Consider the following 24876-nt stretch of genomic DNA (forward strand, 5'->3'; position numbering starts at 1 on the left):
TCCTTTACGATGAATGCCAAGGCTATCCATTTCTGTCACTTCGGACAGATGACATATCTCTCTCTGTTAATATGCAATAGATCGAGGTTATATTAATCACTATATTTATTTGCCCATCCTCTTGTTGCATACAAAGAAAATATTTAGGTTTTATCACTTCTCCACCAATAATAATTAGGCCATAATGTTTACAATAAATAAAACTATTGGGGGTATAGGACTCGCACTATTGCTTCTAGACCTAATACACTCTGAGAAATCACTTCACTTAAACCTTCTTTCATTAGTCTGTTGTACCAAAGAGCTTACTGTTTTGTTTTCTACCTGTCCTGAGTCACCTATTTAATTAAAACAAATTAACACAACTGGAAGAAATCCAGCTGTCCAGGAGACATAACTAGGCAATATAGAGTTAACTAGTTAATCTAAAATTTCTATTTGGCACCTAACAGATAACTACTTAGTTTTACTTTGCTCTATCACATGCTATATGAAGAGCTCATCTTGAAAGTGATTCAGAGACTGCTATGCTTAGTTAGCTGATTATGGTGTTCTTATGGTGCATATATAACAACTTTATTATTGGTAATAATAAATAGTGCAGGATAAGTTCATTTAAGAAACTGCTAACTTCCTTATAGACTTTTCTAATTTTTATAGTTTGATATTTAATTAGTTGTGAGTTAAAATATTAACATTTTACTGCCCATTTTTTAATATTTATCATAACCATAAAATGAAAATCAATATGTAAATATTATAAATAAATTAAACAACCAAGGTTGATTTGCTCAAGTTGTTATTACCCACGATATGAAGGTACAGGAAACTTTAACCATGGCATTTTAATTATAGTATTTATAAATGTTGCACAAGACAACATTGTCAAAGTTATCTCTCTGACCCTCCAGAGTTTACAAAGGACAAAGCAAAAAGGAATAGCTGATCTTTTTTAAAAAGTTGTTTTTTCTCTCCCTAAATCAGTGCTTACCTGATGTACATTTTGTTGGCTGGAGTATACCAAGCAGGGGAAGGTTAAAATAAAATAAGTTACTGTTTCTCCAATGTATTATACACTTTACTGAAGGACAATAATATTTAAGAGGCATAGAACATATTACCTTGCCTGAAACAATCTTCTTTCAAGGTTACAACCATCTTAGCACAGCCTGTTACTATGTTATTCATTTATATTTGGTATTAAGTTCTACTTAAGTCATGGAAATAATAAACTTTTTAAAAAAGTAATCAACAAACCTCTAGTCCCAGTTTCCTTCAGGTCAGAGGGATGTTCCATTTTAGAAAGTGTGCTGACAATTCTGATATCCTGTAAAAGAATGACCCCTCTTTCATGTTCAAATTCTGTGGCAGGCCTTGCAAAGTGATCCATTCCAGTTATTGTAATCTTGGGCTCCTTGGCTTGTAACACCATTACATAGGCATCTATATCTGGAATGCTAATGCAGGTATCTTCACCAAAACATCTGAAAAATATACCATTTAACTTCATGGAAGATTAAGATTCATTCTTTTTTCTTAAGAAACACACAGTTGAAAGAGAACATTTATCCACACTTAGTTTTTAATGCCTACTCATTGACCAACTACGGAATTACTCAGTCCCATGTGAGCATATTTCTCAAATTATTTATGAACAATGCAGCATGCTATTGACAGGTATGATCTTTACAAAGGTCACTGCACCCATCCAACTTAGACTCATAAATAACATAACAGTCAATGATTAAATATGATTATTTATTTTTAATTACATACCCAAACTGATACTTAACAGGCTTGATAAAGCTATCTTGTTAAATGTGCATTGAGAACCTAATTGCCCATTTTATACTGAATGCACGAGAAGGCCATTTTCTACACATTCGAGAACTTCATCTGAAGTTCATGGGAATGAAGAAATAGTAGAAATCATGGTAATTGTAACAATTAAGCTGCTGGCAAATTTATGAAAAGATTAATGTTGCTGATAAAACTCTTTCACTTGTCCGAACATTAAAAAGTTCTCAACATAAATTGTTTCTATTATCAAGCTTAGTGAATTTAACTTACTGGACTTTGGATGACACTTTAAGGCGACGAATACCTGAAGTTGGAAACTGTCTTGAGTTGATATAGGAGACTTTTTGGAGAGCTTGATTTATATTCTCAATGTCATCTCCTTCTATAACAAGGACTGACTGGGAAGGATTGAAGTGATACTGCAGAGGTGGTGAAAGGATATAATTAGTTTTTTAAGGAAATAATATGGAGCAACTCATTGTAACACCTAAAATAAGAAGATTCTGAAGCCTGTTTCTTAGGTAAGATCATATCTTTAAAAAGTAAAGAAAATACATCATTTTATTAAAGGTAAAGGTAAAGGTTCCCCCGCACATGCGTGCTAGTCGTTTCCAACTCTAGGGGCCGGTGCTCATCTCCGTTTCATAGCCGAAGAGCCAGCGCTTGTCCGAGGACGTCTCCGTGGTCATGTGGCCGGCATGACTAGACGCCAAAGGCGCACGGAACGCTGTTACCTTCCCACCGTAGCGGTCCCTATTTTTCTACTTGCATTTTTACGTGCTTTCGAACTGCTAGGTGGGCAGAAGCTGGGACGAGTAACAGGCGCTCACTCTGCTACGCGGCACTCGGGATTCGACCCGCCAAACTGCCGACCTTCCGATCGACAAGCTCAGCGTCCCAACCCACTGAGCCACCGCGTCCCTTTATCATTTTATTAGCTAATACTTATTTCATCCATAAAAACCTCTGAAAAATAAGCATTCACAATCAGCCTCTACCACAAAGTTAGTGTATGTAATTATTGTGGCTATAGTTAACTTCAATTAAAAGCCAAAACAAATACTTTGAATCAAAATAAGTTTCTCTACAATTCAGATTTAATCAGGACAATCTGCCATTTCTATACATTTGTGTATACTTAGAAACAATTGTTAACACAAATGTTCTTGAAAGCTAGATACAAACTTTTTTTTATTGTTCTATTTAAGTCTCAACCCAATTGCAGTTTCATCAAGGCATGTCACTGTCAGGCCAACTCAAAAACACTGCATGAGACTTGCCCCTGACACCTTGTTTCATTATTGCCACCTGCTGTCCAACTGGGCTCTGAAAATGGCTCAAAAAGTGAAAATAAATGAAGAAACTTGCACCATGCAAGCTTCTAGATCAGAGACTAAAAATGTTTTGAAGCTGAAACATTAAACCTTTGGATTCTTTTTCCCAATACACAGTTCGATCACAGAGACAACTGCTTGTCAATACCAGATAGCTGCTGGAGGCAAAATGGAAAACAAGTAATTTTGAAATCTCTAGCAGATTTCAAATAAACATCAGCGTCAAGCAGGACAAAGAGGGTAGGGCAAGTGGTGAACATGGATTAGATGTTGGGATGCAAGTAGTAAGGGTGGATGTTGAAATGTGACATACCCAAGCATGATTATTTTTTTTAAACATGTTCAGGTTGCTTACAAAAATCTCTCCAGCAGCTATGGTTCATTGAAGAACTGCATGAGCTTCAGGATGCCAAAAAATATTACCAATACATAACAAACACACCATCTTCACTCTTTTGCTACAGTGATATAATTTCATCAAGCAAGAAGAATCTTTCTGAAGAATGATTTCTGGGTTCGACTGGTAGCTGTACAAGATTTAGGGCAATTTCCTTCAGCAACTCTTGATGGCAAAAACAGTGTTTGGTGTAATCTTCAACTAAATCTGGTTCAGAAGGATCAATTCCAAACTGTTTTGAAAATGATACCTCTGGTTGCCAACTCATTCTGAGAATAATGTATTCTCAATTGATCAATATGACATTGCCATACCAGACCATCTGAACATTGAACTTGTATGCTACTAGTGCTTTGATCTCAGTGTCAGTTGAGGAATCCAACTGGTTCCTGCTCCACAGATAGTTTCCAAAGAACTTTTCATTTAACAAACAGTAAATGAATACCGAATAGGAATAAAGCAGTTTTCCAGTTCTTGCTTACTTTGTAAATATTGCAAAGGCTGAAAAATCAAGGCTAGTTTATATTCATTGCCCCATATATAATTCCCCAGAACTGATTCATGTTTTGAGCAAGGAGTAGTATGTTATACAGGAAGGAAGCTGACCCAGTATCTTCCAACAATTTGCTTCAGTTAATCCAAGCTTATCTGTACCATTTCCTCAGCCTAGCTATTTGGTTAAAGATTATTTCAGTGGGCTAAGGGAACTGTGAAAGCTTGAAAAAGCTTGTTAATAAAATACTTAAATCTCTTTGATAAACACACATATGTTATCTAAGATGTTAATATCAAGCAATCTATGGTTTCCAAACCAGTGAAGCAATGTTATTATTGTTGCACACTGCTTTGAATAAGAATATACCATCATTAGTTCTTTTTCTGAAATAGTCTCACAAAATCAATAGAAAGTTGTCCCGAAGTGTTTTGATCACTTCCAAGGGGAATACCATTTTTTTTCACTGCCCAGATCAGTCCCTAGCCAATAAATATAATTTCTTGCCAAAACATCCTAATGTTTCAGTATATACAACAGTTTGATGACCTCTTACAGTAACACAATTTCCCTGCTAGAAAAAACTTTATGGTGAGATTTCTCTAGTTGATGGTTTTGAATGGTTTAAACCCGTGAACTGACCAACCTTTATACAGCCAATTTAACACATGAGTTACTTTGGGGTCTCAAGCAGGCAATCTTGTAATTTGATCAGCCTGAAATAGTGGGTGTGGGAGGGCCTTCAGCATTAAGACTGCAGTGTGGCAGTTTAAAATCTGACATTTTATGTGCCATGTGAGTCAGAATAATCACCTCTGGCTATTGTTATTCCTGGCAACAGACAAGTGAGTAATCATTGGCATTAATCAAGAGACTGCAATATTGCATACAAATATTAAGAGTAATATAGGCTTTATATTAGAAAAGTTTCTCAAAGGAGATTTGAAATCAGTATAAATTTCAAAAGTATGGCCACAGAGAGAGCTGTGGAACTTTTTAACTCCTGGAATAAAGCTGGGGCCTCTTTTTCCATTTGAACATAGTTCCTTTCAGAAGAAGACAAAGCCTAGAATAATAACGAACTGGCACCTCTGTGTTGTTTGGCATTGTGACGAAACATAGTTCTAATATTGTAAGGAAAAACATACGTAAGCAGCAGCTCTTTTTTTCATAATGAAGCAAATAAGTATTTTTTTTATTTCTAGAAAGCATACACATGCTGTTAAGATCAAGATCACATGAAGTGTTAATACCAATTTACAATGCCTTGGTAAGGCCACACTTGCAATTATGCATCCAGGTTTGGTCACCATGATGTAAAAAAGATGTTGAGACTCTAGAAAGAGTACAGAGAAGAGCAACAAAAGTGATCAGGGGACTGGGAGCTAAAACGTATAAGGAAGGGTTGCTGGAATTGGGTATGTCTAGTCTAATGTAGAGAAGGACGAGGGGGGACATGATAGCAGTGTTCCAATATCTCAGGGGCTGCTACATAGAAGAGGGAGTCAAGCTATTCTCCAAAGCACCTGAAGGCAGGACAAGAAGCAACAGATAGAAACTAACCAAAGAGAGAAGCAACCTAGAGCTAAGGAGAAATGTCCTGATAATTAGAACAATTAGCGTCCAGAAGCTGTGATTGCTCTAACACTGGAAGTTTTTAAAAAGAGACTGGACATCACTTGTCTGAAATGGTATGGGATTTCCTGCCTGAGCAGGGGGTTGGACTAGATGACCTCCAAGATCCCTTCCAACATTATTTTTATTGTTGTTGTTGTTATTATGTATACTGCCACTGAATCCCTTTTGCAGTAAACAAACACTGTAGCCAACATTTCTTCTTGTAGAAGGACTATATGATAAAAATTGAGGAGCAGTAATAAAGCTTGAGTTCCTGTTTTGCTTTTCTAATGGTACATGATGGATTAACAACCTAGAATTAAGGAGAAATTTCCTGATAGTTAGAACAATTAATCAGTGAAAAGATTTGCCTCCAGAAGTTGTCAGTGCTCCAACACTAGAAGTTTTTAGGAAGAGATTGGACAACCATTTGTCTGAAATGTTATAGGGTTTCCTGCCCAAGCAGGGGGTTGGACTAGAACAGGGGTCCCAAACCCTTGGTCCATGGACTAATACCAGGCCACAGCATGCCAGCAACTGGTCTGCACAAACAAGCAAAGCCCCATCTGTGGGATGCAGGCAGCACACAAAACCATGCCCCCTCTGGTCCACGGAAAAATCTCTCTCTACAGAACCAGTCCCTGGTGCCCAAAATGTTGGGGACCTCTGGACTAGAAGGTTTCTTCCAACCAGACATCTTTGACTGGATGAATATACAAAGCAAAAATATGGAAGCTATGGAATGCACTGTAATACTGAAAGTTCTGACTTCACATTCTCTTTTTAATTGAATTTAGTTTAATTTAATTTCCTGAAGTCTACTAGCAAATTATTTAACTTTTGATCTCATAATTAGGATTTAATCAAAACACAGCATCACACCCAAGATTCCAAAAAGCAGAATCTCTGAAATGATGGAATATCCCAGACGGTACAGAAATTCTGGAACAGGGCAGATTCCAAACTGGAATTGTAGAGCAGATAGTTTCCTATGATGGCTAATGGCAGTTAGTCATCTGCTACGGTATAAGCAACAGCTAGTTGTACATTTTTAGTCTCTATTCATGCCTTCTCCAGTTTTTTATTGACTGCTCCCTAGCCCCATTCCAAGAGCAGCAAGCAGTACACTGCAAGCATTATTAATGTTGTATAAATGCCTTATTTACAGTGTATTCATAATCTGTACAAAGTCTATTTTATATTAGATTTAATACTGTCCTGGAACATTTATGGGGATGAGAATGAAGTCAAAGACCTACCCCTTTTATCCATGTATTAATGTCATGCATTTACCAAGGAGTGTGCTTTTGATCAGGCAGCTATAACTATCATGTTGCCTTTTTGTAATAGAATGTTTGAATGAACCTGGGGGATGAAGGGAACAGATACAGTGGTGGGATTCAAATATGTGAACAACCTGTTCTCTGTGTGGATAATGCTTCCAGAAGTCTGATCTGGGCCTGGGCAAGAAAAAATTAGCTACCAGTTCTGCTAAACTGGTGCGAACTGGCTGAATTCCATCACTAAAGAGTTGTTACCCAGGAAACAATCAGACAAGAGATGGAGCTCAATGCCCAGAGAAAAAAGCTTACAATGGAGCCACCCTGACTAATCAGGAGGTTAAAATTGGAGGTGGGAAGTTTGTATCTTCAGACTTGTAAGCTTCTGTTAATGTAGAATTACAATAAAGTAGGATTAGATCATCTAGTCCAGGGTTTTTCAACCTTTTCACCCATTGTACCAATATCAGAGTACCACCAGTCACCCAGCAATGTGTCAAAAACTTGACCAAATGAAAAAGGAAAAAAATGATAAAGTACAGGTAGTCCTCGACTTCAATAATTCACTTAGTGACTGTTCGAAATTATAACGGTACTGGAAAAAGTGTCTTATGACCATTTTTCACACTTATGACTGTAGAAGCATCCCCAGGGTCATGTGATTTACATTCAGATGCTTGGCAACTGATTCATACTGATTACATTCACAGTGTTCCAGGGTCATGTGATCAACTTTTACAACTTTTTGACAAGCAAAGTCAATGGCGGGGGGGGGCGGCGTGGCCAGCTCATCACTCAGGTTGTGGGGTGCCTGTGGGGGGGAATCTGTGAGTGGTGGTGAGGGGTGGGACTGGGGTGGGTGCCTTCCTTCCCTACCTCTCTCCCATTGTCCCTTCCTTCCTTCTTTCCTTCCTTCTTTCCTTTCTTCCTTCCCTTCCACTTTGTCCCTTCCTCCTTTCTTCCCTTCCATTGTCCGTCCGTCCTTCCTTCCTTCCTTCCTTCCCTCCCTCCCTCCCTCCCTCCCTCCCATTGTCCTGCGCTACGCCGTCTAGACCTCCAGCCTGGTTTTGGCAGGCAGCGGAGCATTCTCACCACACAAGTGCCTGGGTGAAATGAACTGGCGACATCACGGCCCTGCCTATGCACGTGCAGAGGAAGAGGAAGCGCTTGAAAATTGCCACCTCCAAGGTCCTTTCCAGCTCTGTTCTGATTGTATTGCATGAAAATGAAAGAGACTTTGCATTTGTTTAGGCCCAAAAAGCAGAATCTCACTCGACAGGCAGCTAAGGCCACTGAACCTCACATCCACCAGGATTTAATGTGCTGCAGGAGCAATGAGCCCACCTCACAGGATCAATACTCAAATCTACGCCCTGTCAGAATAATTGATGCTGCAACAGCCCTGTAAAAGCATGAAAGCCGATTCAGCTATTTTTTATCCCCTATAAATCACAAAGGTGTGAAACAATATCAGAGGTTCTTCGGATTGGTGACTGACCAGACCAGATTACAGCCTCCTAACACCAGATCCTTTCCAAAACAACAGATGCCTTTAAGGTGAGGCAACCTCTGCTGGGATCCTAATGCCGATGATTCCATGGGGCGATTCCCATGTTGCTCAAAAAAGCAGCCATCACAACAGGTAACTTAGGGCAAAGGAAGCTTCGAAACCTTACATTTAAGGCAGGTCTTTTCACGAAGAAGGAAACCCCAGATGCGGGCAAGCCAGGGAAAAAGTGTGTGTGTGTGTGTGTGTGTGTGTGTGTGTGTGTGTGAATCCCCGGCAAGATTTCCTGCTTGCAGGGTCAGGTTGCCGCCCCTGCCCAGATGCCCTCGCCACCCCACAGCGTTTTTTTACTAACCTGCTTTCAGCTGCATTCTGTTTCTCCGTTTGCTTCTCAGCCTTCACCACGTTTGTGGGACTATCGGTAAAAAAGAAAAAAAGTTCCATGAGAGTTTCTAACTTCTTGCAAGATCTTGCGAGAAGTTAGAAAGTCTCATGGAACTTTTTTTTTTGGTCCCACAAACGCACGGCGAAGACTGAGAAGCAAATGAAGCTGAAAGCAGGTTAGTAAAAAAAAATGCTTGGGGAAGGCGAGGGCATCTGGGTGGGGGCGGCAACCTTACCCTGTGTAGCTTCAGCAGGTGTTCACCACCATGGACCCAGGCAATGCGTTGCACAGCTCCAACTGAATCTCCACCCGAAGACTGCGTGAGGCTGCCTGCTATCCAAATAATAAATAATAAGGCCGTCGCCAATCAACTGGAGCTGCGTGCTTTGATCCTGGGTTCTCAGTAGGACCCAGGCAATGTGCAGTTCCAGCTGACTTTCCCACAGGCCTTCACCTCATCCACTTTTACACTTTTTTTTACAGTGCTGTTCAACATACCACCTGCCAGGTGCCAATGTACCACTAGTGGTATGCATACCACCAGTTTAAAAGCCCTAATCTAGTTGGGTTTCCTGACTGTTTTACTTGGAAGAGCTGACATTTTTTATGTTTTTTTGGGTAGACACAATTATTATTCAAAATTTCATTCCATTCTCTTTGTTATTTATATCATACAGCCTTTCATTAATTAGGTGTTATGCAACCTAATGGGTGAGTACATTGATATGAATTGAAAAATGCTTAAATGCACAGGAGTTATTTACAAGATGTCACAAACTGAATTTAAAGTCGGAAAAAATTATAATGTAATACAATGCAATTCATTTTGGTAGAACTTATTTTCAACCTTTTCAGAATTTGAGAGTGTTGATTTGCTGTAACTAACACATTGAAGGGGTTTCTAGAACCTTTAATGACAAACAAATTGAATATTTGGTTTAATTACAAGTTCTGTTTTCAATATAAGTATTCTAATTTGTTTTTTAAAAGAATAAAAATTATGGAAAGTATAGCACTCAGTGATTCTGATAGATTGAATGCATCTGGAAAATGTTTGTCCCAGTATTTTTTCAATACTTATCTACTGTGGCTTACTCCCACTGGTGGGGCTGTCATATGGTTTGTAACCATAATGTGTTGCAGTTTGTGAAATCTGCACTAGTGGCTTGACTTTTTTAAAAGTTCTGATGAATTGTTCTTAGAATAAAAAATAAAAAAAATAATTTGTGTCTGTTTAGTGTTCAAGTCCTCAAACTTGCAATCTGTGCTAGAACCTTTTTTGATCATGCTGATATGTCATGGCCTCCGCAAACAATAACAAAAATGGACCTATCTGCTGCAGACGGTTCTAGTTATGAAATTTTTATGTCATACTTTCACAACTTGCCTAGGTTTTGGGGTTTGTATATAAAGTCTTTCACAAGTGTTCTTTGATTTTTACATCCCTGTTAATACGGGTCTGTTTGTGTGTTGCATCTCATGGGAAACTCACTTGCTTCTACACAGAATCATTTCACTGACAGAATGAAATGGAAATCCTGAATGGTTGTGAAACACTTACACCATCTGATTTCTATAGGTCTACACTAGAAAGAACACAGTTGGTGTCCCAGTGTTCCACTTCTACTTTGTCTTTGTGTGACTTTATGGCAAATTAGATTGCTTCTTGGAGTGCTTTTGTGTAATATCTCGTGCTCTACACTACATAAATCAGTTTTAGATATTAGTAAAGATTATATCAGTTCACATCTTACCTTTATTCCTTGGCCAAGACTCTCCAGGGAATTAATATCCAGACCTTCCTTGCAAGCCTGTAAGCAGGAAATCACTTTCTGACTCTTAATTTTGCCTGGTCGTATGGTAAGACTGGCAAGACTGCCATGGAAATACTGAGCAAATCTGGGCTTTGTGATTTCTCCTCCTATTGAAAACGAACCACAAATTGTCATGTCATTCATACATGCAAATTTATTTAGGAATATCAGTATTTTCATCTCTGTCATATACTGTATGTTTTAAACAATTTATGTTAACTGGGCTGCTATTCTTATCAACAAAGATGTAAGAAGAAAATGGCTTACACACTAATATTTTGGAGTCAAATAATTCTAATTATACTGTAGTTCTCTCATCATTTATTGCACATATTTTAGGTGTGAAAATATATCCTAGCCTGAAATATAGCATTTAAAAAAATCATTTTTATGATGGAAAAACTTTTATGATGGAAAAAAATCATTTTCCATATGATGGAAAAACTGTTCAGTGTAGAAACAGAATAAATCCAACATCTCATTATGTTAAATATATACAGAGATTCACGTTCAATATACTAAAACAAAAAGCTGAAAATAGCATGCCAGATTTAAAAATAACATATCAGCCAAATCTAAACCAGGAATAGTAATCTAGATATGCTAAATTAACAAAATGTCCACCTATCAAATTTGCTTAGCTACAACCCCAATTTACATAATACTTCTATGCTTCTCTGCAATGTTCTTGAAATATAGACAAGGAAAAAATAAATAACCAGTTTCAGTAATATTGGTGTGAAAAAGTATACATTGACAATGATATGGGAACAGATTGGAAAGGTTTCTATGAATGTGCATGATTTCCACTCTCTTTTAACCTTCTGAGCAAGTGAATTCTTCAAGAGATTTTCAAAGGATCAAGATAATGACCAAAGACCAATGAGCAGAGCAGTGGTGGCGCAGTGGTTAAAATGCAATATTGCAGGCTGACTTTGCATACTGCCAGGAGTTTGATCCTGACCTGCTCAAGGTTGACTCAGCCTTCCATCCTTCCAAGATCAGTAAAATGAGAACCCAGATTAGTGGGGGCAATATGCTGGCATTGTAAACTGTTCAGAGAGTGCTGTAAGGCACTATGAAGCAATATATAAGTCTAAATGCTAAGCGCTATTACTAAGTGTATGAGGGAGGAAAGATATAGAGGATATTTATGAAAGATAATAGTGGCAAAAAGTATTAATCTAAAATATGTTAAAATCAGTCACTTAGTACTAATTCCATGAGCTATAATTACATCTATGGTACAGTTCTGCTCTGTACTGAAATATTCCAGCAAAATAATTTCTGAAATTCATCATAAATTGCCACAGATTATATACTTTTTAAACATTAAAATACTGTGAAATATATTATGTATATATAAATATTAACAGTGAAATAGTTTTGCTTTGGAAAAAGAGGTCAAGTTCCAAAGAAATAGAATTCAGAATATCATGGCATCAGTTATTATAATTGACAACATTTGCTTAAGATGACATTGGTTTATACAGCAAGAAAAATGAATGAGGAACAGATATTTTTCTGGATCTGTGTTTCACAAATTGATGTAAATATGAATATTTTTATATTAAAATGTTTCACCTTTATAAATAACTGTTAGGAATAAACAGGCTAGCATCATTTGTATGAAAACATTCCAGATCTTCCATGGGAAAGCAAGCAAGCAAAGTCTACAGCACTGATAAATGAATGGGAATCCTTATGGTTCAAAATATCATTCAGATGAACAATCAGTCTTTTCAAGGGACTACAAACGCTGGTCATATCTTTCAGTGCCAAACATCAGCCAGACAACAAAATTAAATAAAAGAGACAGTTCAGGTGAAACGCATTCATACATCCAGCAAAAAAAAAAAAAGGCTGAAACCACCTGCATCATAAAATTAATGATAAATCTTACTGCCACTGTACCATCTGAGCCCAGCCAAATGCAGCCAAACTTCACAAGCATTTAGTTACTTGCAGGGCTTTTTTTCTCATAGAACGCTCAGAATGGAGTTCCGGCACCTTTTTTGGATGGAACCTTGTAGGGTAGGCAGGGCGGGTTGTATGACATGTGTGAGTTCCGGCACCTTTTTCTTTTACAAAAAAAGCACTGGTTACTTGTAACAATCAATAATACAATTATGTTTGCAAACTTGAAATGGCAAACACATGGCTTTTCTGTATCTAAATATGCCATGATAAAATTAACTATTTAAGTAGTTTTGACAAACATTTACTCTTGTCAGTGGAGAGTCAAACACTGATACAGATAGATATCTGCATCTTAGATACAGATCTCTAAGCTTCCCTCACACTTTTGTAAAATTAAAAATTTAAAAGGGATTATTTTGGCTTTCAATATCAGTCCATTGTTCAGTGCATGGTATCCCATTTAAAATATTCCTAATAGCTACTGGTTTAATCTCTTGTTTGAACACATCCAGTAAAAAGAAGCTCAGTATTTCTCTCAATGAGGTGGCTAAAATGACTGCAGGTGGCTAAAATGACTGCTGAGTTTTTCAAACAAGTTACTCTGAATATACAGTAGTCACAATCACTGACTGATTTAGCTTCATTAACTATAGCCAACCACAATTAAATATATTTTATATCATTATATCAATAAGGGGAATTTGGAGAAAAAGAGGGCATAGAAAGATTTTTTTAAAAAAAATTCTGTTTTATATCAGCAGTAGGGGTTACTTGTATGTTATGTGTTAGAAAAAAAATCATTGCAAATCATTTTTATTAACATAGCATTTTCCATCCCTTTGGCCTCTAATCTCAATAAAAGAGATACAATCCATCATTAAAAGCCTAAAGAGTAATAAAGCCCCAGGTGAGGATTTTTTGCCAGCAGAATTATTTAAGAAATTCCCCTACTGGTCGGGTCCAGTACTGGCAGGTCTTTTTACACATATAAATAACACCTACCATATACCAGATGGGTGGAAGATGGCAATAGTTGTCTTCATATATAAAAAAGGGAATAAAAAGGATCCTAGTAATTATAGCCCATTAGTCTTATTGACCCTGTAGCAAAAATATATGCTAGGTTCATTTTGAATAAAATTGAAATCTGGGTAGAAGAAAATCATATCCTCACAGAAGAACAAGCACGTTTTAGACAAAACCAATCTACTATCGATAACTGCTTTGTCCTGAACCATCTAATTGCCAAATATGCTTGTAAGACCATATTTTGCTGCTTTTATAGACCTTACAGCAGCATTTGATACTGTAAACAGAGAAGTACTATGGACTAAATTGACATCTCTTAAAATAGAACCTAGACTGCTAGCTTTGATTAAAGCCCTTTACACAAGTACCTGTTTGAAGGTGTGGTATGGGGTTAATGGGGCCCTGACTAACAGGATTCATACAAATAAAGGGGTAAGACAAGGGTGTATCCTGGCCCCATTGTTATTTAATCTATACATTAATGACCTGCCAGGGTTAATGAAGGATCCCATGGTACATATGCCAATGATCCTAAATACATACTGTAACAGCTTGGTCTAGGCTGATGATATGATCCTATTATTGTATTCACAAGTAGGATTATGCAGGCTATTAAGAAGGTTTAGCTCCTATTGCCAGGACAACTCCCTAACCACCAGTAAATCTAAATAAAAAATCATGGTGTTTGGAAAACATCATGAGAGACATAGATGGCAATTAGATGGTGAACCAATTGAACAGGTTAACACCTTTGTATACTTAGACATAACGTTTTCCATACGGATCTTGGGCTTGCCATCATCAATGGAGCACACTCAGAGCAAAGGCTCGTTTGAATCTGCTGCTTAAATCAAAGAATCATAGCTATCCAGGGTCCCAAGTCCCATTAATCAGAGTATATAAAGCTAAGGTTACTCTTCTGCTCTTGTATGGAGCAGACGTTTGGGTTATATATTCAATTACAACACTATAACAAATGGAGTCCCAGCACCTGAGATCTATTTTGGGCATAGATCTAAGAACATCTGCTGCAGCAGTTAGAGCTAAACTGTGAATCTACACAATTCATGCTCTATCCAAAATTAGAACACATAATTACTAGCATAAAATTAATGAAATGAAGAGTGATAAACTCCCTAAGTTATGCCTACTAGAGCAGATAAAATTACAACCACAAACTTCCTGGTTCCCTAAATTGACAAATTTTGTAAGAAGATAGATTGTAGGGGTGATAGTGAAATATAATTTTATCATATTTTATCTGTCTACATGTCATATTGCTGTATTTGATACTAATTTCATTTTTTAAATGTATTTTATCTCAATTTCATTTTAAATTGTATTTTATTTCTATTTTATTTTAAATGGTATTTTAACCAATTCAATTTTAAATTGTTTTACTGCATTTTAGTATAACATGTGTTTGGAACTCTGCACTTTTATATGGTCCTTGGGCTAATCAATAAAGTAATTAATAGCATTTTCAAACATAATAGGAAAAAGCTGTATTAAAAGGTAATTGCATGGTATTGATCAACAGCAGTTTCTTTCTAAATTCTGTTCTAAATACAACTAATGCAATGTAGTGGATGTGGATTGGCTGGGATTCAGATATCTAATTCAGATTGCCTTGGCCAAGTCTTTATTTGTTATGTCACAGGTTGAATAAATAACTTAATGTACTAAATGAGTAGCTGATAAAATTGTTGCTTGAGAAGGAGAAATTTGGAGAAGACTATTATGACATTTGACATCTTCCTAAAAAGCTCTTGTATGCTTTTTTATTTTTTTTATTTTAATCCCATTTATATCCTGCCCTTCTCCGAAGACTCAGGGCGGCTTACAATCTAAGCACAAATCAAATGTGCTTAGCAATATGTGCGACAATCATGTGTGATAACTCTTTAGTTTGTGGTACATTTTTCAGTGCAGTAGAAAACAAGCACAATTTTTAAATATCTTTAATTAATGTGTCTGTTTCATACAAAATATAATTTGGGCACCACTTGTATTTCATCTGAATAGCAAAAGAAATGGCTATGTTCAAATGCAAAAAATAAATAATAATTGGTTAGAGATAACTGACTTCTATTCTCCATTCAATCTTATTTATAGAGAGAGAAGATAGGCAGACAGACAGACATCCAGATATCTGAATGACAGAATAGCAGGTGGCAGTAATAATGTCTTCTCTTATAATATGGAACACTTTCAAAAATAAGCTGAAATTGTATGAAACTCATGTTTTCAAGCCAATAGATGAAATATCTGAAAATATGTAATTTTATGCCTAAAATTGATTTTATATGTGTATAGTAATCAATAGCACCTGAACTTGCTTAATTATGGTCTACTATATTTGGCTATCTCTTATGTTTAGGATAGATTTACTTTTTATTACCTAAATAAAAAGCCAGTTTGGTCTAGAGCAGGGGTGTCAAACTGCCAGCCCGCAGGCCGGTTTCATTATACCGAAGCTGCATCCACCCCATTGCCAGCAATACAAAAAGAGTCGTGATACATCGTGACACGTCATGTGACGTGGCAAGTTTGACACCCATGGTCTAGAGCAGGAGTGTCAAACTGCCGGCCCATGGGCCAGATGCGTCATGAGGAAACTGCGCATAACCCATTGCTGGGAATGGGGAAAAAAGCTCCGATATATCACATGATGTCACGTGACATCACAAGTTTGACATGTCTGGTCTAGAAGTTAAGGAACCAGGCTAGAAACAGGAAGAGTGTGAGTTCTATTTCCATCTTAGACATGAAAGCCAATTGGGTGACTTTGGGCCAATTACTCTGTCTCAGCCAACTCACCTTATAGGGTTGTTGTGGGGAAAATAGGAGGAAGAAGAAGTTTTAGGAAAGAAGAAGCATTAGGAGGAAGAAGGAGCATTGCTGCCTTGAGTTATTTATTAAAATAATAAAGGCAGAATGGATAGGTGGATGAATGAATGAGTGAGTGCCAGTTTGTTGTTGTGGTTAAAAAGCAGGCTAGAAATTGGGAGACCATGAATTCTAGTCTTGTCTCAGGCATATATCCAGGTAGGTAAGGCATAGGAAGGAGGCAATGATAAAACATTTCCAACCTTTTTCCGAGAAAGCTGCAAGACTTATTCTGGTAGTTACAGGAGTCAACAAGGATTCAAAGGCAAAACAAAAGCAAAGCCACTCACATTTAAGTGAGGTTCTTTATCTTCAAAATTCCTTTTAGTTAAACTTTTTGTTTTGTTCTTACCTCTAGGCAATTATTTTAATTCTTTTATGCTAATCTTTACACCTATAATTATATTTGCTTTGTGTTGATTAATGGCAGCAATTCATCTGATTTGAGTTTGGAAGGCAGTTTTATTTAATACAATAAAAATGTTTTGTTTTTTTATTTTTATACTACTAATGATTATCTTTTTCCTCTGAAATATACAAATTTTTCCTCCAGAAATGGCAAACCATGAAACTGTTTTCTCTGTTTATCCATTTTATTTCTATTGCTATTGTATTTTTTGATGTTCTAAAAAATGGCAATCAGTGTACCCAAAAGTATATTTCAGGGAACAACCAACCAAGAAGAAAAAAATGAAGACAGGACTTCAAGTAAGGGATTAAGTTTTTAATGTGATCTGTAGGGGCATGCAGAAAAAAAGGAAGAAGGGAATAAAAATCTAATAACTAAAGAAACATTTCGTGTTCAGTAAAATATTGTACATTGTTCAGAATTCAACATTTTGGTTGTGGAATTCTTGAATTAAATATCAAGTTGAATATTATGCTTTGATTCAGTTTTCTTCCATTATTTTCTTATAGTTTGCCAAGTCCTCTTTATGTATAGGTGAAATCTCTTAGCAGAGAGTTCTATTCACTTAGGGTATGAACTGATAGTGTGAAATAATCATAATAACCAGAGTTTAACAAAGAATACCATGTGAACTACACATAGTATTCCACCTATTCCACATGGTCAAGTGTCTTTGCATAGAATCAAATGCAATATGTAAAGAAAATCATTTGGTTTTGCATTCTAGCATTTTATTTTAATCTCTCTTCCCTTTGGGTTTGAATGTGTCTTTCTCAATCTCAGGTCTTCTACAAGAGGCCTGGGAACACAAAGTTTGTTAGTTGTTCCTAGCACTGTACTCTTGTGGACAAAAAGCTCTGATATTCTTCTTGGAATCTGTTGGAGCCACTCTCCCAGCTTAGGAGTCATAGCCCCAAGTATTGTTGCCACCACTGGAACAATGTTGGCTTTTACTTTCTATATCATTTCAGGTTCCTTCTTCAGGTCCTGCTACTTCTCCAGTTTCTCATACTCGTTCTTCTCCTGATACTGCTGTCACTTGGCACCACTACATCTCTTACCACAGTTGTCTTCTGCTTCTTGTCTATCATCATGATATCTGGTTGATTGGTTAGTACTTGCCTGCCTGTCTGAATTTGGAAGTCTCATAGGTTCTTAGCACTTCTATTGTCCATGATTTTCTGAAGAATCTCCCATCTGGACTTGAGAGGATCTATTGCATACATTGTACAGAGGTTCCTATACACAATGCCAGCTACTTGGTAGTATCATTCAATATGTTCCTGCCTGCATCTTATATCCTGCTACTATGTGTTGGACTGTCTCTGTTCTTTCTGTACCTTAGGTCCTGCCTAGAGTGGTAAACCCCTGCTTCTTTGGATCTTGTGCTTCAGTTCCTACTAGGATTTCTCAATGTCTGCCACTTCAACTATCTGTTAATGGTACATCTCATGCAGGGGTTTGTCTTGCCATGGAAATTCCTCTGTTTGATTGTCTTCCCATGTCTGTTGCTATCTCAGGCATTCTCTTAGCAGCTCATCTTTGGATGCCAACTCACTGATGTGGTCTTGAATATTCTGGGCTTCATCCCAGACAGTAACTTTGACACTCAGTAGACCCCAGCTGTCATCCCACTTTTTCTTCTTTTTTTGCTGATGTACAATTTCTGGGTGTTGAACAAGATAGAAACCTCCACATATTGTGAGGAAATTCTGGCTCACTCCACTAGCAGTCTCTATGCCTTCCTTTGTTTAGTTAACAATACCATAAAGATATATGTTTTGATGGCATGGATCTTATTATTCCCATTGAGTTGGCTTCTCAGGGCCTGTCTGTCAGCCCTCCTAGGTAACTGGATAGAAACAACACCAGATGAGCTAAATCTATTTCACTGTAAGGCTATATTAATAGAATCCTGCAAGTCTGAAGTACAACTTCCTGCCCTCAGCTTTTCACTACTAGATCCATTAGGGTAGGTCCTTTTCTAGTTTCTTTCTTTGACTGTAAACTGACCACAGACCCATACCTCTCTTAGCTGGTAGGCTGTACCTCCTTCCTCTTTTCCTCAAGTTTATCCATGCATTTCATTCCATTGTCTTATCCTTTGGTGGCAGTTGGTTTTTGCTGTCTTTCTTGTCTCCTCATTATGGTTCCTATCTTTCTGTGGGATACCAAGGTACTGTAGCTGATCTGTATGCCTAGTATGTGGTCTGCTGGTAGTTCCATTGCATCAGTCTTAACTACTTTCCCTCTCTTCAAGCTACACTTTTTGAATCCATCTGGTGGTAGTACTATCTATTCCACATTGTTTTATCTGACCAAAGTAGGCGGTGATCCAGCTATATCCAGAGCATTTTGCTTGTCTAATAATTTAATCACTTTATTAAAGAAGTCAATAAGGTTTATCTGGCATGTTCTGTTTCTAACAAACCCATGCTGGCTTCTAGTGATTGTTATGTTCACTTTTAGGCACTCAAAAATCTGCTGCTTGATTGTCATTTCTAGGATTTTCCCAAGTATTGATGTGAACCTAACTGATCTATAGTTTCCTGGATCCATTTTTCTCCCCCTTTTGAAGATTAGAATCACATCAACTCTCTTCCAGTTCCAGATAAGTCTTAGGAGCTAGGGCTAGGACTTCCAATTTTCAGTCAGATTTGAGATATAAATTCCCTCAACTCCCTTTTTGTGTGCAGTGGGTCAAGAGAGTTTTTATTACTTAAGAATCTTTCACAGCTCAGTCAAGATAACACTTTCCTACAATTCAGATGGAGGAGTATAGATTGATTCACAATGTTTCCACTTGTCCTCAGCCTCCTGAAGATGGCAGGAGTGAGGATAATTACACGAAAATTCAAAATTCTTTCCATCTATCCATACATTCTTCTTTACATATGCTTGACCAGAAGTGCAAAGCCAGAGGTGATATCATTTCAAAATAAATAACAGGTATGAGACTAACTAAGATGTTACAACTTATTAACTATAGCACATGATTGTCCAGCACTTAGTTTCTAATTAGCTGACTTTTTGAAACATGAGAGGAAAATGGAAAGAATGTAATACTATAGTCATAAACCAAATATAATCAACATCACCACCATCATCATATAATGAATAGGAATTAATAATGTTTTGATAGCTTTTTGTAATATAGTTTTCTTCATGTGATTTGGGATTGCCAGAACTCATTAAATCACCCTCCCCAAAAAAGTGATTGAAAATTAACCTGGATAGAAATGGATGTTTCAATTCCAATACATATACTGTACAGTACAGAGTCAGGTTGTGGAAGGTGCTTTATTACATTAAGAACAATTATCTTTGCTTCCATAGTAAAATGTTATATGTACATAAATAAAATTCAACATAAAACAAGTTACATTAGAGCCACACACTTTAGGAACTACAGTACATGATTTCACAGTTCATATACCGGTATATCTTCTTGAATTCAAACTGTTAAGTCACACTAAGCTAACACCAAACAAATCACAGTATATGAATTAAGTGAAAGAAAGCAATGAGAGAGGATCATCAAGCTATTTAATTAATGATGTAATAGTAGTAAAAGAAAAGTATGGAAAATGAATCAAAATAAAACATAACTAGTTAATTAATTATTTGGAATGGAATAGGGCAACAGTTTTTAGTCATGTAATTGTTAACAATTTACAAGACAGCACAGTGTATAATAAATGAAACGTAATTTCTAATTCCAGGTTTCTATTTCTGAAGTAGAAAAGGTCTGGGATTTTATAGATTATTGGAAGAATAGATCTGAAAGAGTAGACACACACACACACACACACACACACACACACACAGAGTACTATTTTCTTGCTGCATTGAGAGTATCTAAATTGTTCAATAAATGCTTGTTTTCTAAAAATAAAATTATATTATTTTTTTGCATGGGCAGGGTCTGCATTTCTACATCAAACTTTACAAAGGTCTAAATGCAGAGACAACATTCCTCAGCTGGCGTCTAAACTATGATTTCATTAAATACAACCCTCTATTTAATAGAAATATCAATACACTAAAATTTCAATTTAAGCATTCAAATTAATATAATTACCTTGCCAACAGGCACCAACAGTGAGTTGCATTGCTATGTGTGATGGATGAATAGGCCAGTCATTAGTTACAAGATATGGTTCATATGTTGTACCATCCATATACAAGGTAGCTACTGGGAACTCAACGTTGACAACATAGTAGTGCCATTCTTTATCACAAATCTAAAGAATAGAAGAAAAGGAAAGAAAATATTACCTAGCTTCATGAACAAAGTTTGGGAGATGATAAACCAAAACAAATTAATTTTGCTATACTTTAAACTGGAGAGGACTTTTATGGTCCTGTTACACTTTTATGTTTATAGCATACAGTATTTATTTCAGAATTCCTTTTTGCATAAAAAGTGTAAATACATATACGATTTGATCAAATGCTGTGTGATTTAGCCACATATGCATGCTTGTTTTCCCCCCAAGTATATGCTGTTATAAAATATAGTGCAGCAACTGGAAGAAATAACTAAGTAGATTTGTTCCTAGGGATTTTATTAGGATTCACTTCCTATGCAGAATGAACACCAATAGGAAAGAAAGAAAGGCTCAATCTCTTTCTCCCCTTCTCAAATATCTATCCATAAATATTAGAACAGTTTTCTCAGAGGTAAATTATACCTGCCCTTTAACTATATTAAAGGGCAGGTATAATTTCAATCTATAAGCTAGGGATAAGTAACAGTACAATCACCATTTCTCTAATACAACATGAAGGCTCACTATAATTTTCTTCACAATTTGGCAACAGCTGGTTACCTAAAGAATCTATTCGGATGGATTTGTTTAGTTATAATTCATGATATCTATTTGTTTAAAATGCTATAAAATTGCAAGCAGAGGGATAATTAAAAACATAGCTGTCATTATCTGTAAACTAATAGCTATAATCTATTAATTGTTACTGTAGCTATGACTCTATTCCATTAATTAGATTTCTTTAAATTCTTTTGCTGTCAGGCTGTATTTAGAATACCGGGTCCAGTTCTGGGCACTGCATTTTAGGAAGGACTTTATCACACTTGACAATATCCAGAGGAAAACAACTAATATCATAAGGACTTGGAAGGGAGAAATTATAAGGAGCTGGGTGTGTATAGAGACATAACTTTCTTCAAGCTGCCATGTAGAATGTGGGGTAGCATAACTTAAGAGTTGTTTCAGGTCACAAGGCAAGATAGAAGGATTTTAAAATGACTAACATGCAGATTTCATGACACCAGGAAAAGTTCTTAACAGCAAGATCTGCTCAGAAACAGAACAGACCATCTCAGCTAGTGGTAGATTCTTCTTTACTAAATTATTTAAACAGATGCCAGATTTGTCAGGTATAATATAGTTGTGGTTTCCTGCACCAGGTAGGAAATTGGACTCAAGGATCTCTGAAGCCCTTTGCAAACTATATATTCCATGATTTTTTTAAAAAAAATAGCAGCTCATTTCACAAGATCATACAGTTTTCATCAAAGATCAGTCAACTGAGATAAAACAACTTTATGCAAGATCTAGCTCAGGGGTTCTTTTTTGTTTTTTACTTATATTGATGCAGAACCCTGTGCTATACACATATTGCTAGAATTGTGTGTAGTTGATTCTCTCCATTGAAATGGTATCACAGAAGCATTTAAATGTGTAACCATATTAGGGTATTTTTATCACCATCACTCTATTCATTTGTTGACATCCTTTGTTCTAGATTTTAGGCATCCTGATTTAGTGTATGATAAACATGTAAAGGAAGACAATGAGTGAAGCCTGAAACATCTGCTATCCCTTGGTCACCTTATTTGTTCCCATCCACACATGGTCTGAGGCAGACACTAAGTCTATAGGGCACTTCAATTCCAGAAACTTGATTCAAACACTCTTTTGAAGTAAATCATTACAGATAGTCCTGAGGTTAAGACAGCAATTAGGATTTGAATTTCTGTCACTAAGTGATACAATTGTAAAGAACGATGTCATGTTACCAGTTAGCATTCCTGTCTGCTGTCTTAACTGGATGCTTGGATCATTGACCAAAAATCTCATGTGACAATGATATGAGTAGAAGTGAGAATTTCAGGTCAGCAAGTGAGAGCTGTTGGAGAGAGCTATGGGCAGGGAAGTGCTATAGGCACATGTTATGGATCAAAGGCAAGTATGTGGGTCCTTACAACATGTGCTATGGAGTATGGGCAGGTGTGCAGAAGCCAATGGCAAGAACAATGGTGCATAGATGGTTGCTGAATGAGTTGTCATAACCCAAGAGCTATTTGTAAATTGAACTAGTGTTTACTGCTAAAGTATCAAGTTGGGACAGCAGTTTGGATCTCTCTGATCCAAATATTGAAAAGGGACTCTGACCACTGAATTAAAGAGTCTGCCCAAATTAAATCAGCCTGTATCAACATTATAATTCAAGGCATGGGGAAGAAGAAGTAAATATGAGCACTAGAATAATTTATGTTGAGGCAACACCAGTGGTAATGCCAAAACACTTATAAAAGCCTAAAATGGACTATTTGTAAGCTGTATCACATGTTTCAGAAGTTGTGCAATCATTTTAGAAAGTCTGCGTTGACACTAAGATTATTAGCACCAACATGTGAAGTATAAGCAAATAAAAATCACCCTTTTTTCTACAATACCAATATTTATACCCTCTTCATGCTACACTTCAATTTCCAAAATTATACCATTAGTTTCAGACATCTGAATGTCATTAAGGAAATCACCTTGTATATTTATTATCTCAGAGACTTTTCATGAAGAATCCCAGGCAGATTGATAGTTTTACCCTACCTGCAAACAATTACTGCTTGGCTCTGGCAAATTAAGAAAGCTTTGAATCATCACACTGATGATGTTACTTAGTTGGGCAATGAAACATCTGTAAGTAAATAACAAAGCTCAGAGAGCACTAAACAATACAGTTCAACCTTGAACTACATATATGTTCTTCTATTAAAATTCTGGATAGTTGAAAGGACTAAGACTGGAGCACAGAAACAATTATTATTCATGATAGTAGACACAGAAATATTTTCTCTTGCTCTTTCACTCACACATCAATGCACATACAGAAAAAGAACCAAGTGCAATGGTTGATGTGTTGGGCTACAAACGGGAAAGTGTGGGTTTCAATTTTCTCTAAGGCATGGAAGCTGGCTGGGTGACTTTGAAGCAGTCAATTTTTTCAGCCCAACCAAGTTAACCAGTGATTTCTGTGGGAAAATAAGAGGAGGGACCATTATAGACATTGTCATTAGTTGTACAAAATATATAAATCATACCTACGCATATATACATACTCAGATGCACACACACACACCAACTGGCAGGTCTGTTTTAGAGCTCACAGAGAGTTTAATGCTGGTACGGAAAGAACTATCAGTGGGTGAGGTTAGCTAGATTTGCCATCTGTTCTTATTTATTCTTTTACAATGATTGCATTCTATTTTCATTTTATTGGTATTATTGTACATTGTCCAGAGTCAGCTGGAGTCTGGACAGTAAACTGTATAAAATTAAATTAAACTGCTTCATGGGAACAGGGTTTTGGAAGGATGTAGTTAGGCTGCTGAATTATTGAAGAATGAAGGTTTGCTAATGGGATGAGGATGTGTGAGATGGTATACATAGAACTAAAAGATGAGAGCAGCAATGAAGAAGCATTGAGAATGAAAGAAAGGAATTCCTGATAGGAATCAAAGATTTGAGATGAGATCGGCAGTGAATCTGACTGTCAGTGAAGGAATAAAAGCTAGCATTTGGCAGGCCAATGGCACTAGTAGTGAAGGCAGTGAATAGGGAAAGGTGCCTCTATCACCTTCATTGTTGTAGCTAATGCTACTTTTGTTGCTGCCTCTGTCACTGGACTGGGTGACTGTGGAAGGCCAGAACAAGTAGAAGTAGCACTGGTTATTGTCTGTTCACTCAAGGCCAAC

At 36.7% G+C, this 24876-nt stretch overlaps 1 protein-coding gene across 1 annotated transcript in view; it reads right to left on the reverse strand.

The window, feature by feature from the left end:
- CLSTN2 (calsyntenin 2) overlaps positions 1 to 24876 on the reverse strand; it is a gene marked incomplete at both ends in the record, with an annotated part of 271873 nt that overhangs the window by 21636 nt on the left and 225361 nt on the right. The window contains 4 exons of the mRNA XM_083364326.1: positions 1258 to 1484; positions 2071 to 2219; positions 10568 to 10734; positions 20956 to 21118. Coding sequence (XP_083220452.1) covers positions 1258 to 1484; positions 2071 to 2219; positions 10568 to 10734; positions 20956 to 21118 — 706 coding nt within the window. The remainder of the gene's footprint in view (positions 1 to 1257; positions 1485 to 2070; positions 2220 to 10567; positions 10735 to 20955; positions 21119 to 24876) is intronic.

Source organism: Vipera ursinii, assembly GCF_947247035.1.
Source record: "Vipera ursinii genome assembly, chromosome: 5".
Taxonomy (NCBI): Eukaryota; Metazoa; Chordata; class Lepidosauria; order Squamata; family Viperidae; genus Vipera; species Vipera ursinii.